Source organism: Taudactylus pleione, unplaced genomic scaffold (assembly GCF_031769625.1).
Source record: "Taudactylus pleione unplaced genomic scaffold, aTauple2 ptg000080l, whole genome shotgun sequence".
Classification (NCBI taxonomy): Eukaryota; Metazoa; Chordata; class Amphibia; order Anura; family Myobatrachidae; genus Taudactylus; species Taudactylus pleione.
In genome coordinates, this window is record NW_028284482.1 from 6,275,882 (window position 1) to 6,291,757 (window position 15,876).

At 45.0% G+C, this 15,876-nt stretch overlaps 1 protein-coding gene across 1 annotated transcript in view; it reads right to left on the reverse strand.

The window, feature by feature from the left end:
• LOC148532273 (activating transcription factor 7-interacting protein 1-like) overlaps positions 1–6,041 on the reverse strand; it is a 178,510-nt gene extending 172,469 nt beyond the window's left edge. The window contains exon 1 of the mRNA XM_088468040.1: positions 5,708–6,041. Within this exon, the coding sequence (XP_088324166.1) occupies positions 5,708–5,712 (5 nt within the window). The 5' untranslated portion in view covers positions 5,713–6,041. The remainder of the gene's footprint in view (positions 1–5,707) is intronic.
• Between the last annotated feature and the right edge of the window lie 9,835 nt (positions 6,042–15,876).

Here is a 15,876-nt window from a genome sequence, read left to right on the forward strand (position 1 = left end):
AAAACCATTCAATCCAACTGATTAGTTTGTTTCACCAATTTATTATTTTATTTTAGTCTGGAAATTGTAAGTAAACAGTGTGATTCCTTTTAACATGATTATATTCTTTGTAAATAAACTTTAAAGATATTCTTGAATGCATTCGGTATGGGATCCCGGCTGCCGCATGACTGGCAGTTCGATTCCCGGCTGCGGTAGCCCGACAAAAGAGCAGAGCCTGGCAGTGGAAGCCTGACAGCGCTGGAAATCCTGTTGTCCCTAAGGTAAGTATAAACTAACCTAACCAACCCCCCTAACCCTCTTTAGGGGTGCCTAACCCTAACTTCCCCCCAAGTGCCTAACCCTAACCCCCCCTTCCCCGATGCCTAAACCTAAGTCCCCCGGGGCGGTGCCTAACCCTAATTCCCCCCCGGGTGCCCTAAACATAACCCTCCCCCCTGCGGCTGTCCGCTCGCGGCGCACGGCATCCCTTCGATCGGGATGCCGGGCGCCTGTCTCCTGGTGTCGGGAAAATGACAGGCGTCTAGATTTTAGACGCCTGTCATTTAACCCTAGGCGGGATAGAGGATTCGGGAAGCTGGCGGTCGGGATTGCGGCCGCCGGCTTCTTCAACGTATCCCTCTTGAATTAAACATTAATTCTAGTTCTGGATCTGTGTTTTTATGACCAAAGGCCTCATATGGCTCATGTTACCTGTTTTTCTAAGTATAGCCAATTGTGTATGGAGGTGAGAGCAGAAGCTCACCTTATGCTTTAGCATTACACTTTTCTACTGCTGGTGACAGTTACCAGGTTTAGTTAACCACACAAGCTGAGGTAACCTGTGAGTCACAGGCGGCGATTCTCAGATTGGCATATCTGGAGGGTCGGAACGCAGTACCGTGACAGTCCCTATTAAATGTATAGTGAACAAAGCTGAACACTAATATACATGCTCATAAAGCTAAATTAAATGCATGCATTCAGCCGTACACAAAGTTGTATACATCTCGCCTGTCTATACAATTTGTTTCATAGCAGTCACCATTATCAATGTGCACATGCACCAGCCCAATCCTTGGTGCAAAGGATCAGTCTGTAAACATTGTATTTTTTACACTTAAGCACTACCTTTTACCAGGAACAGAAATGTGGAGTCTTACTTCCAGGGCTATTTTTCTGGAAAAAGAGGTCCAGGAACTGGGGGCGGAGCTATAGAAAAAAAATATATACATAATTTAGAAAAGAAGGCACTAAAAAGGGACTTTAAAATAAAACTCACCTTATGAAAAATACATTTTGGCCCAGGACATTACGTCACAGTTAATGAGAGGGTCAGGAACTGAGGGCCTGATTCAGAGACGGACGCTCTGACCAGAGCGTCCGCTCTGAATCAGGGCTCTCCTACCTAAAAATGGAGCGGCCTCCTGGCCGCTCGCATAGCTGTGGGTGACCACCCACAGCTTATGCGAGCGGCCAAAAAGATGGTCGCGATGGTCAAGACCATCACGACCATCGGGCTTGCGACGAGACCCTGCGGTAGGGTCTCGCTGCCGCAAGCCCAGGAGTACTTTTGGCTCTATCAGAGCCAAAAGCACTCCCACTGACATCACTAGTGATGTCAGTGGGGCCGGACCCAGACGGTAGGCGTTCCCATGGACGCCCCGGCACGCCCACCAAAGGGGGCGTGCTGTCACTCACCATCGACAGCACGCCCCCTTTGGTGCGAGACCCATAGCGACAGCTTGGGTCTCGCACCAAAGATTTGGTCTCCCTCCGTCGTGCGCATGTGCATTAGGGCACCATCGACCCGCTTGCGAACGCTCAGCGCTCGCGAGCCGGTCTGAATTAGGCCCTGAGTTCCTGCTGAAAAATAGCACTTTGTCACACTCTGCTCACATTGTGTGACTTGCCTTGCCATTGTCACAACGCCGCCGAATCCAGGTTGCTCCTACCTGGTCCGGTGATGCTGGAGTCCGGGCTGGTGTGTGACAGCGGGCGGGAGATCCCCGGCACCCGTTGTCAGCTGCTCCTCTTCTCCCCCGGCGGCTGTGTGCAGGCGGCCACGGCTTCCTTAGAAGCGCGCGTGCCGCTCTGTTAAAGCATTTATAGGGACAGGCACCAAAGTAGGGAAGCGCTGATTGGGGCTAGTGCCAGAGTATAGGCTCAATTACCATACTCCAGCGTTCCTGTGCATATCCTGATAATTGGTTCTGACCATTGGCGTGTTTTGTGACTCTGATTCTGCCTGACCCCTGGTTCTACGTTGATATCTGGTTCTGACCTCAGCTATTCCCTGTGACCCGTTTACGTCTGCTCCATGGTACCGCTTCGTCCGTTTGGTTCTGACCCGGCTAAGTCGACTACGCTCAAGTCTCCTGTATACCGACCAAGTGCCAGCACCTGTATAGGGAAACCTAACCTGAGGGCCGCAACCTGTGTGTCGGATGCAGCCAAGTCCATACCTTCTTGCGAGGGTCCCTGGTGAAAACCGCCAGCACATTAGACCCCGCGCCTCAGGAATAGGTCTAGCCAATTCCCTGAATACGGGTAGCATCCACTATGTGCCCGTGAGTTTGTGACAGCCATTTGCTGCAGGTCAGGATTTCTGCCTGACCTTGTTCGAGAACTATGCACTGACATCACCATCATGCACTATGTCAGCTGATAGCTTTCTTCCAGTGAGAGTGCTCCTGCCTCAGCTGATCTCAGCAGCCTATTGGGGACTTGCAGCAGATTCATATCCCCTGTGAGAACTCCCACTGGTGCCAGGGCAAAGAGTTACTTCCTAGTGTTAGTTCTATTCTGTGGCTCCTTTGTGTAGAATACCATCACTGCCATCTGGCTCAATAGCTACAGTTTCTGTGTCCTGATTTGTGTGCTGCTGTATTCCAGTTTAGGAATCACAAGCTGTTCCAGTGAAGTTACTCAGCAAACATCAGTTGCAGTCTATTATCCAACTCAGTGAAATCACCAGCTGCACTAATTAGAGGATTCCTGCAATCAGCCTCTGCAAGTCTGTTCCTGACCCTGGCTTTGTTTCTACCTGCTTCTGTCTAATCCCTGGTACTGTGTTTGGTAATCTGGTTTGACCTTGGCTATCCTCTGCGACCTGCACATGTTTGCTCCCTGGTACCTTGTTGTCCGTTTGGTTCTGATCCGGCCTGTTCACTACACTGAAAGTCTTCTCTGCTCCATCCAGGGTACACCAGCACCTGTATAGGGGAACCTATTCTGAAGGCCGCAACCTGTGTGTCGGACGCAGCCAAGCCCATACCCTCTTGCGGGTCCCTGGTGAACACCGCCGGCACATTAGACTCCGCGCCTCAGAAATAGGTCACACCAATCCCCAATTACGGGTTGCGTCCATTTGCCATCCGAGAGTTGTGACAAACTTTTTCTGTGTCCATCATAATTTAACTCTCCATGGGGGCGGTTCAATTCGGAGCACTGTTGACAGCGACGGGAGGGAGCTCCTGGAGCTCCCTGAGGGTGCGGGGAGAAATTCAACTAAAGTGCAGACCGCAAGGCTGTTATCTTGCTTAACGAGGAGCCAACAGCCTCCACAGGAGAATGCCGGTTCTAAACACTTAACTGGCAACTGTCGGACTAAACAGCATGAGGAATTGAATAGCTCCGGAACCAACTTCCCGGTGCTATTACACTTGCGCTGAATTTAATCGGCCCTAATGTGCCCCTTCAATGTCCTTCATACCCCTCCACGTGCCCCTTTTATGCCTTGTGGATGGTATAATGTGAAGTGACTGAGAAACCACCTACTAATTACAAATGGTAACCCAACAGCTGAATTCAAAATCCAGGCGATGCACAGAAAGATGATCAGGATATAACAGACCAGTGACATCAAAACCATTCACTGTGAGACACTGATCTAAACTTAGTACAATATTAGATAAAAGTACATTGGGGGAGATGTACTAAGCTATGGAAAGTGATAAACTACCAGCCACTCAGCTCCTAACTGTCATGTGTTTGAAAAATGACAGTTAGGAGCCGATTGGTTGGTAGCGCTGCACAAGACACCGTAAAATGGCCGCCGCTGCTATTTTTCAGATGTTTTGCACATGCGCAGTGAGGAGGCTATCTGTGCATGCACTGTAGACTCTGAGCACACCCTGCTGCCTGGAGTCTACTGATGCTGCAGAGGACGGCCAGCCGCGTCAGTCAGCTGCTGGCCGCTGGGGTGCGTGGAGGGGGCCCCGGACGGGGAATGCACACGGGCCCCCTCCTCTCTTAAGCTGCCCCTGACTATTATTATTATTCTTTATTTGTATGGTGCCACAAGGGTTCCGCAGCACATTACAAAGTACTTTAATAAATGAATGAAGAAGACATTGTTCAGGACAAGGACATGGTTTATAAACATTGCTGCATTAGCAAACATTACACTCAGATAAGCAGCAGGGCGTTAGCAACCAATTGTTAGGTGCCCTTGTGGGGGGTTAGGAGTAGATTATAGTATGAGTAAGGGAAGGAGAAGCTCATGAGGGAAGAGGGTCCTGCTCGTGAGAGCTTACATTCTAAAGGGGAGGGGCAGACAGACAGGGGTGACAGATGGGGTAGACTATGATCACCACTTCATCAAAATTATAGAAAAAACAACAACTTTCAATTGACTTGCCAATGTACAATCTAGTAGAGTGTGCTGTAACAGCTGTCAAAAAGTAATGAAACATTATAAACAAAAACTGTACAGTGCTGTAAATACTTGCTACGTGTATTTACATCACTGTACATAGAATTAAAATGTAAATTTAATTTAAAAAGGGTTTTAAACCTATCCAATCTTTAGACAATTCAGTATCAAACAAACATTGTTAAACAATTTTAATAAGGGCACCAATGTTCAGAAAAAAAAACATCTGTAGATTACAAGTAAATAGTAATGAAATTAATTAACTATAAGAATAGATGACCCCTCCTTTGAAAAAAAAAAATTGAAGAAAAAAAACCCAAAGAAAATAAACAATACACAGGTGGTGATTCTGGTGAGTCCAAACGCCCAATGTTTTTCCTCTGGACATGCATCTAAAACACACTGCACATGCGTCCGATGGATCCCGCCGGAAGATGCAGATTGAAATTGCAAGGAGATCCATGCAATTTCGATGGTCTTTTATGGGCGGTGACTGGCGGGCCTAACAGTCAGGGGTGTGTTGGTGTCAGGCACTGCGTCTAAAGACACAGTATCACTGACACCAGTGGCCAGGTACCCACAGACATTCTGCGCCTGCCATAGGCAGGTACACTGTCCGAAGGTGTACCCATTGGTCCGCCGATAGTTCATCTTTGAACGGACATTGTCAGATTTCTGCCACAGCCGTCTCAAAAGCGGCATTAGCATACAGATTCAGCTACTCTATTGCATCCACCTCTGACTCACCCCCACAATGTACATCCAAGCATGCAGCAGTATAATTTTGAGATTACACCCTATAAAGTCCTATAAAAGGACTTTAAATGCATTTGTATGCTAAAGGAATGAATACTAGCTGTCAAATGTACAGTTTACCAAAAAGAAAAGTCCCCTGTGGGTGGCGCCTTTGGCAGGTTCGCTGCTCAGTGATACTGTTTGCCACTCCCCCAGCTACTGTATATTAATTATCCTCACAACCTCACTGAACACCAACAAATGTTAGCATTAGCAGCTCACAATACATACTGATAGATAAATGCATAATGTAAGGGCAAAACAATTGTCTCTTACCTCATAAAACAGTGCCCGCGTGGCAATCTTCCCCTTTTGGATACACCGCCAGCACCAAAAATGTATTAAATATAATTACTGTGTAATAATTTGCTTAAAAAGAAAAAAGCCAACATGTGCTATTAGGGAATACTAGCAAAAAGAAAATTCAAAACACATTGGCACACTAATTCTTTGCTACATAAACTGCGATAACAAATAGCAAAAAGAAAAGAAATCAAGTAAAAGCTGTACAGTTCGACTGATCGTGTAGTTACTATGGTCTGAACTCTTTGTACTGCTTTCTGTGCTTGCCAACTAAGAGTACTGCAGCAAATGTGTGCAGTGAGGCACCTCCCCCATCACATAGCAGCACCAACAGACAAAACTAATCCTTCACAGATAAAAAACAGGACTTGAGTTGATAATAACAGCAGGCAGCATTGCTCCTTTATGGGCCCCAATGCAGACTAAAAAGGATGTGAAGCATGACCTTTCAGCTGCAAAAATCAATTAAAAAAGAACATTCAGTGTTCCAGGCAGAAGAAGAATCCAAGACCTGCGTTACATGATGGCAAGATAAAGCTGAAGTTAAATGAATCTAGCACCAGTAAACAATGCATGGAAGCAGGCATGACTTCTGGAAGTAAACTGCAGCATAATATTGCTGGTTAGAAGACTTATTTTGCTTCCTTTGGCACTTTAGGATTTTAGGATTACTAACTAAATGACAGAGGATCATAACAAATAGAAACCAAGAATCACTTCTTAAAATAGCTATTCTTTTCATGATGAGGCATAATGGCACAGACAAATAGGTTGGGATGCTTGGACAAACACGGACTGGTGACGGTTTCCTGGAATGCATGCTCTGCTTGCAGTACACATTTTTCCCTTCATCATGACATGTCTGCTGTAGTAGAAGGCCCTGTGACTTTGTAACCAATTCTGACAACTAAATAGATGTTTTAAACAGAAAAAACAATGACACCTTCATACTGGGGAGGAGATATACATAAAACCAAATGCATCAGTACCTATCTTATTTTAATTCAAGTAGTAAAGAAATGAACATTGTTGTCATTCATGAAGTCAAACTAATAGAGGACATGTGGTATTAAATAGAAAATCCTGATGTCAGCCGTAATAAAGTTCTTTGGGCAGCACATTCAGTGAGACCTTTTCCATGTCTATGACACTAGTTGGAATACAATAGATAGAGGGTGCTAAATAGTTGTCATCTGTATGTTATAACTGTTTCTTCGGGATTTGACTGCAGATATGTTCTGTTTACAGTACACACTTTAATGAAAAACGAAGATAAGTCAGGAAAAAGGATAATATTCATTAATGCATGCAGTATGGACTAAAAAATAAAAAAGATCTTGTCACAAGTGAGTCTTGGCACAAAGTAAGCAACGTGTATGCACTATAACCTTGGCAATTTGCACCACAGGGGAAATAACAAACATTCTAAGCCAATCTATAGCAGCAGAGCTCTACTCGTTATGACTGAAGATCTGCTGCTTGCTAACAGCAGCTCTTTTGTGCCTTAGGAGATGACTCATTGGAAAAATACAGCTCCACCTCCTGCATTCCATCCACCCTTCCCCCAATGTTTTTCATTAGCACAAGCTTTTTTTGTGTGTGCAGAGATCAGGATGTAAAAACACCCTTGCAGTGCTGTTCCTGCATCAGCTCTAACTGCATGCACAGGGATGCATATCTGCAGCTTCAAACTAACAAGGTTTATATCAAGGTCACAGCAAAGACAGGAAGTTATAAGTGATAGTACATTTCTATTTGGAAAGCATCTGCGGTCATTCCCATTTACGTATATAATACAGCTAATGGAGCGTACACACGGTCAGATTTGTCAGACTTGTCAGATTTGTCAGATGAACGACTGAACGATTAAACGATTTGAAAGATTTGAACGATTTTACCAAAGTTTTGAACGATTTGAACGATTTGAACGATTGAACGATTTTTGACTGCATTAAAATGAATGGAATCGTCCAAGTCTGACTGCAAACCCATCAGATGTCAGATATCGTTATCTGACAAACGGGAACGCGCATCGTTGATCGTCCGTCGTTCAGGCATGTCAGATATGAACGATTTTCCTTCAGATATGAACGACTGAACGATTTTTAAATCGTTATCGTTCATATCTGAAGGAAAAATCTGATCGTGTGTATGCACCATTAGTCTGACAGCACAAACTATGGATTAGCCACAAATCAACATTTAAATAAAAGGAGGAACCAAAAAACACAAAATAGGTGCAGTTTACAGAATAGAGAATCCTATCCATGCAGGAAAAGTGTGGTATAACAAGATATTACCTAGGTGGACTTTAGTCAGAACATGTACAAAACACCTACAGTATTTATAAATGGGAGGTAGATTCAGCAGGAACAATTATTATTTTATTATGGTAAATTCTGTAGCACAAAGCAGAAGCAAATTTAAAAAGACAGTATTAAGGAAAAAAGCAAAGAATATACATGTTCAAAATTTGAAATTAAGAATTTTTTTTGCACAACCTCTTATTTTGACTAATGTAGAGTTTCCCAAACTCTGCTATTACTGTCCAGATTTTAAGGATATCCATGCTTAAGTCCAGATGGTTAAATCAAATTGACTGAGGTACAAATTAAGTCACCCGTACTCAAGCATGGATGTCCTTAAAACCTGGACTGTAATGACAGACTTTGGAAAACTCTGAACTAATGAATTAAGCCCCTCATTCAGAGCCAGACGCTCTGACCAGAGCGCTCGCTCTGAATGAGGGCCGTCCTCCATAAAAATGGAGCGTCCTCCTGGACGCTCGTATAGCTGTGGGTCACCACCCACAGCTCATACGAGCGTGCAGGATGATGGTCGCGATGGTCTTGACCATCGCGACCATCGCCACTGCGACCAGAAGCCTGTGGTCGGGGTTTTCGACCACAAGCCCTGGAGTGATTTTGGCCGGCTTCTGACGGTAGGCGGTCCCTTGGGAACGCCCCCGTCTGGGAGGCACGCCCCCGGCACGTCCACCAAAGGGGGCGGGCTGTCAATCAACATTGACAGCACGCCCCCTTTGATCAGACACAACGAGCGAAGGAAAGTCCTTCGCTCGTCGCGTCTCGCGCATGCGCACGACGGAGCTTCCCTCCATCGTGCGCATGCTCAGTGCACACCATCGACCCACTTGCGAGCGGACAGCCGCTCGCGAGTGGGTCTGAATCAGGCCCTAAACCCTTAAGCTGCATACACACACAACGATTGTTTGAACGATTATCGTTAAATTATATCGTTTAATGATAATCGTTTGAAAAAATCGTTCACTTTCTGAGTCAAACGAACGATTATCGTTCATGCGTGTTCACGTTTGTAGTTCAGTCAGACTTGTCATCTGAACTATTTTCATTAAGGTAATATGCAAAAATCGTTTGTAGTTCAAAAAAATCGTTCATTATACTTTAAAAAATCTGACAGATAATCTGACAGAAAATCGTTCATAAAATCGTTGGTAACAAAATCGTTGTATGCAGCTTAAAAAATAAAACTTAACACCCAAAGGCCTGGAGCCAAATGGCTGAATCAATTGCCAACTTGGCCACACGTGTAAATGGACAAAATACAATGCTGTACATTCTGCAGCTCACAACCAGGTTATTTATTTCCAATATGACTGGTTCTGTCAGTATGGCTGGATAGTGGCCATCTGCAGATACCTTTAAACCACAATCATATGTATAATAATATTCAGGTTAATATCTGACACCACAGTCATATTTGTGCCATACACGCCGTGATATTGGGTCATGTAACTTCAGAGCACACATTTGGTTTCCATGTAGCTCATCTCATTAGTGTGTGCACCTTGTAATTTGGTATGGCTTATCTCCCAGAGTAAAACTTCAGATCAAATCTGGGAACTCTGCCAAACCAACAGAAATGTACACTTATGATTGAATAAACAGTAACACGGGGTACACACTAGACGATGTCCAGTGTGTACAACCTCGGCAGCGTCGGGACTCAGCCCCTTATGCAGAGCCCCCAGTAATGTCCCTAGTAGTGCCCCTTATGCAGTGTCCCCAGTAATGCCCCTTATGTTGTGCCCCCAGTAATGTCCTTAGTAGTGCCCCCAGTAATGCCCCTTATGTAGAGCCCCCAGTAATGTCCTTAGTAGTGCCCCTTATGTTGTGCCACCAGTAATGCCCCTTATGCTGTGCCCCCTCCCAGTATAGAACAGGCCCCACTCACCTGTGCAGTACTTACCTTTCTTCACGATGGCCTTTGGGCACCGCTCCAGTCCACGCCATCTTCACTCCCACCTTCCCGTGTAGATGCTGCCACTGACTGGATCTAATTAGATACAGAGCGACAGGCGCAGGCTCCTCTCATAGCGCTGCATCACTGGGAACGCTGACCTCTGAAGAGATCAGAGGCTTCTGATCACTTCTGGGACCAGTGTTACCAGCTTTAAATAAAGTAAACACTGCCCGTTCGGAGCTGAGCTCCGATCGTGGCAGGGGTGTGGGCCGCATATTATATATATGTGGGCCACACTATCGGGCCTCCTAAAATGTTTATTCAGACCACATGTTTGAAATGCCTGGTCTAGTATAACCCAGATAAATAGCTTGTACATACAATATGCATTTAGAGCTAATAGTCGGCAAGTATGAGGTAGGCTCTTTAAATCAGGACAAACATGAATTAAACAGGTTCTGTGGATGGCTGACTCCAAGCCTGCATTTCAAATGGTTGTACTCAGCCACAGAACCTGTTTAATTCATGAGTGTCTCGGTTTAACCACTTAACTGACGATTTTTTTTCTCCCAAAACCGCTCCAAAATTGTCGTTTTTTTATGAGTGAATTCGGTGAGGAACATTCATTTTAACTTAGCCAAAATGGTTTCATAAAATTTTTTTTTTTTTTTTAAGATTTGTAAAAAAAAAACAACGGTTTTTCAAATAACAAAACATCGGAACCACTATCAGAACTTCGGAAACATTGCGACCATCGTGACATTCAATTTGAGACCGGATACAGGAACCAGGTATGTCAGGGGGGAGGTTAACTTACTTTTCCCCAGCAGCTGCTCAGTTCTGCAGGCTCTGGATAGGGGGTCCTGCTTTGCTGACCGATCAGCAGTGATCGGCAGAACAGCAGACACATGGGGAGACCCAATTATGAATTTTATCAATTGTCAATCAATATATGTAATTTACCTCAACACCTGTGTTTGCGGGATATAATATGTAGGGAGGACATCTCGAAGTTTAAACACAAGATTCTTGGAACACAGAAGAAACATCCTTATAAGTAACCCCCCACATAGTGTGTCCCGTCTTGTGGCCTCTGAACATGTCAAGGTTCTATCACTGCAGGGTATAGAGTGTTGTTCCAACGGCTAGAGGAGGTGATAGATTTGATCATCTCTGTACCAGAGAAGCATATTGGATTTTTACCCTGGGGACCCTAATTCCTGAGGGTCTTAATGAAAACATAGAGATGAACAATATACGGTGAATATCCCAAAAGTATTTGTTCTCTCTTGTTCAGGTTTATATGAGATTGGGAGAGTAAGTTCTTCAATGTTATTAGGAATGTTTTAGAATGATATGTTTGATATCCCTTTTGAGAGTAGGTCAAGTCTAATAGGGGGTTACTTTACACTTAATTTACATAATGGGGGTTAGTTCCTATACAGCTTCAGTTGGGTTTTTAATACTGCAGGGAACATTGTTAGTAATATTTAACAATAATTTAATATCAATTTTGTGTTATCATTATAATTGATATTAGTTAGGGGTGTGCTCCGGCCACTTTTCGTGTTTTGGATCTGGATCTTTCTTTGTGTTTTGGATCTGGCTTGGTTTTGCCAAAACCACCCTTCCGTGTTTTGGGTTCTGGGTTTTGTGTTTTGGATCTGTATTTTTTTTAAAAAAAGCATAAAAACAGCTAAAATCACAGAATTTGTGGGTTTTTCTGCTCCTATGCTATTATTAACCTCAATAACCTTAATTTCCACTCATTTCCAGTCTATTCTGAACACCTCACACCTCACAATAGTGTTTTTATGTCCAAAAGGTTGCACCGAGGTAGCTGGATGACTATGCTAAGCGACACAAGTGGGCGGCACAAACACGTGGTCCATCTAGGAGTGACACTGCAGTGGCAGACAGGATGGCAGTTTGAAAAACTAGGCCCCAAACAGTACATAATGCAAAGAAAAAAAAGAGGTGCAAGATGGAATTGTCCTTGGGCCCTCCCACCCACCCTTATGTTGTATAAACAGGACATGCACACTTTAACAAACCAATCATTTCAGCGCCAGGGTCTGCCACACGACTGTGGCTGAAATGATTGGTTTGTTTGGGCCCCCACAAAACAAGCTGGCAATTAATCTGTCCCTGCACAAACTGGCTCTACGGAGGCAAGATGTCGTCCTCATCCTCCTCATCCACCGATTCCTCACCCTCTTCAGTGTTGTGTACATCCTCATCCTCACAGAGTATTAATTCGTCCCCACTGGAATCCACAACCACAGGTCCCTCTGTACGTTCTGGAGGCTGGTCTCCCTGGAAGAGTTGATAATTCATTTTTATGAACATCATCTTCTCCACATTTTGTGGAAGCAACCTCCTACGCCTTTCACTGACAAGGTTCCCGGCTGCACTAAACACTCTTTCGGAGTACACACTGGAGGGGAGGCAACTCAGGTAAAATAGAGCCAGTTTGTACAGGGGCCTCCAAATTTCCTCTTTTTCCTGCCAGTACATGTACGGACTGTCTGGCATGCCTACTTGGATGCTGTCACCGATGTAATCCTTTAACAGACAGACGCACGCTTGTCGCTGCTGCTTTGAGGATGCAGGTGCGGCTATAGCCCACACAATTCACAAAGACAGAAAAAAAAAGATTTTTTTTATTTTTTGTGGAGTGCACTTTGAGGGTTACACCACCCTTTAACAGACAGACGCACGCTTGTCGCTGCTGCTTTGAGGATGCAGGTGCGGCTACTGCGCATACATTTCACACACAAACACAGAAAAAAAGATAATTTTATTTTGGTTGGAGCGCACTTTGGGGGTTACACCACGCTTTAACAGACAGACGCACGCTTGTCGCTGCTGCTTTGAGGATGCAGGTGCGGCTATAGCCCACACAATTCACAAAGACAGAAAAAAAAAGATTTTTTTTATTGTTTGTGGAGTGCATTTTGAGGGTTACACCACCCTTTAACAGACAGACGCACGCTTGTCGCTGCTGCTTTGAGGATGCATGTGCGACTACAGCCCACACAATTCACAAAGACAGAAAAAAAATAATTTTTTTATTGTTTGTGGAGTGCACTTTGAGGGTTACACCACCCTTTAACAGACAGACGCACGCTTGTCGCTGCTGCTTTGAGGATGCATGTGCGACTACAGCCCACACAATTCACAAAGACAGAAAAAAAAGAAGAATTTTTTTATTGTTTGTGGAGCGCACTTTGAGGGTTACACCACCCTTTAACAGACAGATGCACGCTTGTCACTGCTGCATTGAGTACAGTATCATATGCAGTGACAGTAGACTTGTCAGAAATTGTTGGCATGTCCTTCAGTCCGGACCAGATGTCCAAACCGGCCCTTGACTTATGACACAGGCGCACGCTTGGCGCTGCTACTGTGTTGATGCACGTGTGGCTACATCGCACACAAGTCACAAACACAGAAAAAAATTGTTTTTTATTTTTTGGAGCACTTTGGGGTTACACCACCCTTTAACAGACTTATGGGTCACAGGCACATGCTTGGCGCTGCTCCTTTGTTGATGCACATGCAGCTACAGTGCACACAATTCACAAAGATAGAAAAAAAAAGAATTCTTTATATTTTGTGGAGCGCACTTTGAGGGTTACACCACCCTTTAACAGACAGATGCACGCTTGTCGCTGCTGCTTTGAGAATGCAGGTGCGGCTACTGCGCATACATTTCACACACAAACACAGAAAAAAAGATTATTTTATTTTGGTTGGAGCGCACTTTGGGGGTTACACCACCCTTTAACAGACAGACGCACACTTGTCACTGCTGCTTTGAGGATGCAGGTGCGGCTACAGCCCACACAATTCACAAAGACAGAAAAAAAAAGAAGAATTTTTTTATTGTTTGTGGAGCGCACTTTGAGGGTTACACCACCCTTTAACAGACAGACGCACGCTTGTCGCTGCTGCTTTGAGGATGCAGGAGGAATCTAGACGGGATTTGGAACCGGGGACACTACCTCCATCAATTGTCTAAATCCCACTGCACTAATGGCGGATACCAGACGCACGTCTAACACCGACATAGCAGTCAAGGCCTCAGTTATACGTTTTGCTTCGACTGCTGTCGTACTTCGTCCTCCTCGCTAAGGACTGTTGGAGGGTCAATTGTTTAGTAAAAGTAGTGGTGTTCCTACTTCCTCTCTGGGATGATGAACAACTCCCAGCAGCAGCAACAGCACTAGGAGGAAATGGTTCTTGATCTTTCCCTATTTTGTTTTTGTCGGAGAAAGTTTGGTCCTCTATTTATGTTATATTGATATATACGTGCGGCTAAGGCGCACACAAACACAGAAAATAATTTTTTATTTTTGTTGGAGACTAGTGCACTTTGTGGGTTACACCACCCTTTAAGAAATGAGCCAGCCGGCCCTTTACTTATGGGACACAGGCGCACGCTTGGCGCTGCTCCTTTGTTGATGCACGTGCAGCCACAGTGGACACAATTCACAAACACAGAAAATATTTTTTTATTTTGTTTGGAGTACCCTTTTGGGGTTACAGCACCCTTTAACGGAAAAGCCAGCCGGCCCTTTACTTATGGGACACAGGCGCACGCTTGGCGCTGCTCCTTTGTTGATGCACGTGCAGCCACAGTGCACACAGGGCCTGATTCAGAGCTGGACGGTATTTGTGCTCGCTCGTCCAGAAAAAGGGGCTGGCTATTTAAGTTGACCGTTCGCTGTTTGCAGTCTGTTGACACCTCTATGTCTGAGCGAGCGAACAAAACATGCGGACGTTTTTTTGTAAAAAACGCCCCCTGGCCGCTCGCATCATACGTCATCTCCGCTATTTATTAGATTAATCGAGTACATCGAAAGGCGAATGAACTGCTCACTATTCTTGTGGTTGCATTTTACTACCGCAATCATGCGAGCAGTTCTGGCTAAAAGCCACCCAACTGACGTGGTCGATGACGCTGCTTTGTTAATTATGCACACCCTTAACACGCCCGTTTTGGCAAGCCTGCGTTCGGATCTCCACTCCCCGTTTTCAAGCACCTTCCCCTGTTACCACCCACAAACGCCTCATCCTGTCACTGAAATTAGCAGGCATTCGCTATTTTGCGAGCATACGAATTTTGACCGCACTGACTGGTTCGCGCATGCGTACTAAAACCCATACGCATGCGCAGATGTGCGAACATCGCTCGGAGCGAACGAGCGGCCGCTTACGAGCGGCTCTGAATCATGCCCACAATTCACAAACACAGAAAATATTTTTTTATTTTGTTTGGAGTGTACTTTGGGGGTTACAGCACCCTTTAACGGACAAGCCAGCCGGCCCTTTACTAATGGGATACAGGCGCACGCTTGGCGCTGCTCCTTTGTTGATGCACGTGCAGCCACAGTGCACACAATTCACAAACACAGAAAATATTTTTTATTTTATTTGGAGTGCACTTTGGGGGTTACAGCACCCTTTAACGGTCAAGCCAGCCGGCCCTTTACTTATGACACAGGCGCACGCTTGGCACTACTTTGTTGATGCACGTGCGGCTACAGTGCACACAATTCACAAACACAGAAAATATATATTTTTTTTGTTTGGAGTGTACTTTGGGGGTTACAGCACCCTTTAACGGACAAGCCAGCTGGCCCTTTACTAATGGGACACTGGCGCACGCTTGGCGCTGCTCCTTTGTTGATGCACGTGCAGGCACAGTGCACACAATTCACAAACACAGAAAATATTTTTTTATTTTGTTTGGAGTGTACTTTGGGGGTTACAGCACCCTTTAACGGACAAGCCAGCCGGCCCTTTACTAATGGGACACAGGCGCACGCTTGGCGCTGCTCCTTTGTTGATGCACGTGCAGGCACAGTGCACACAATTCACAAACACAGAAAATATTTCTTTATTTTGTTTGGAGT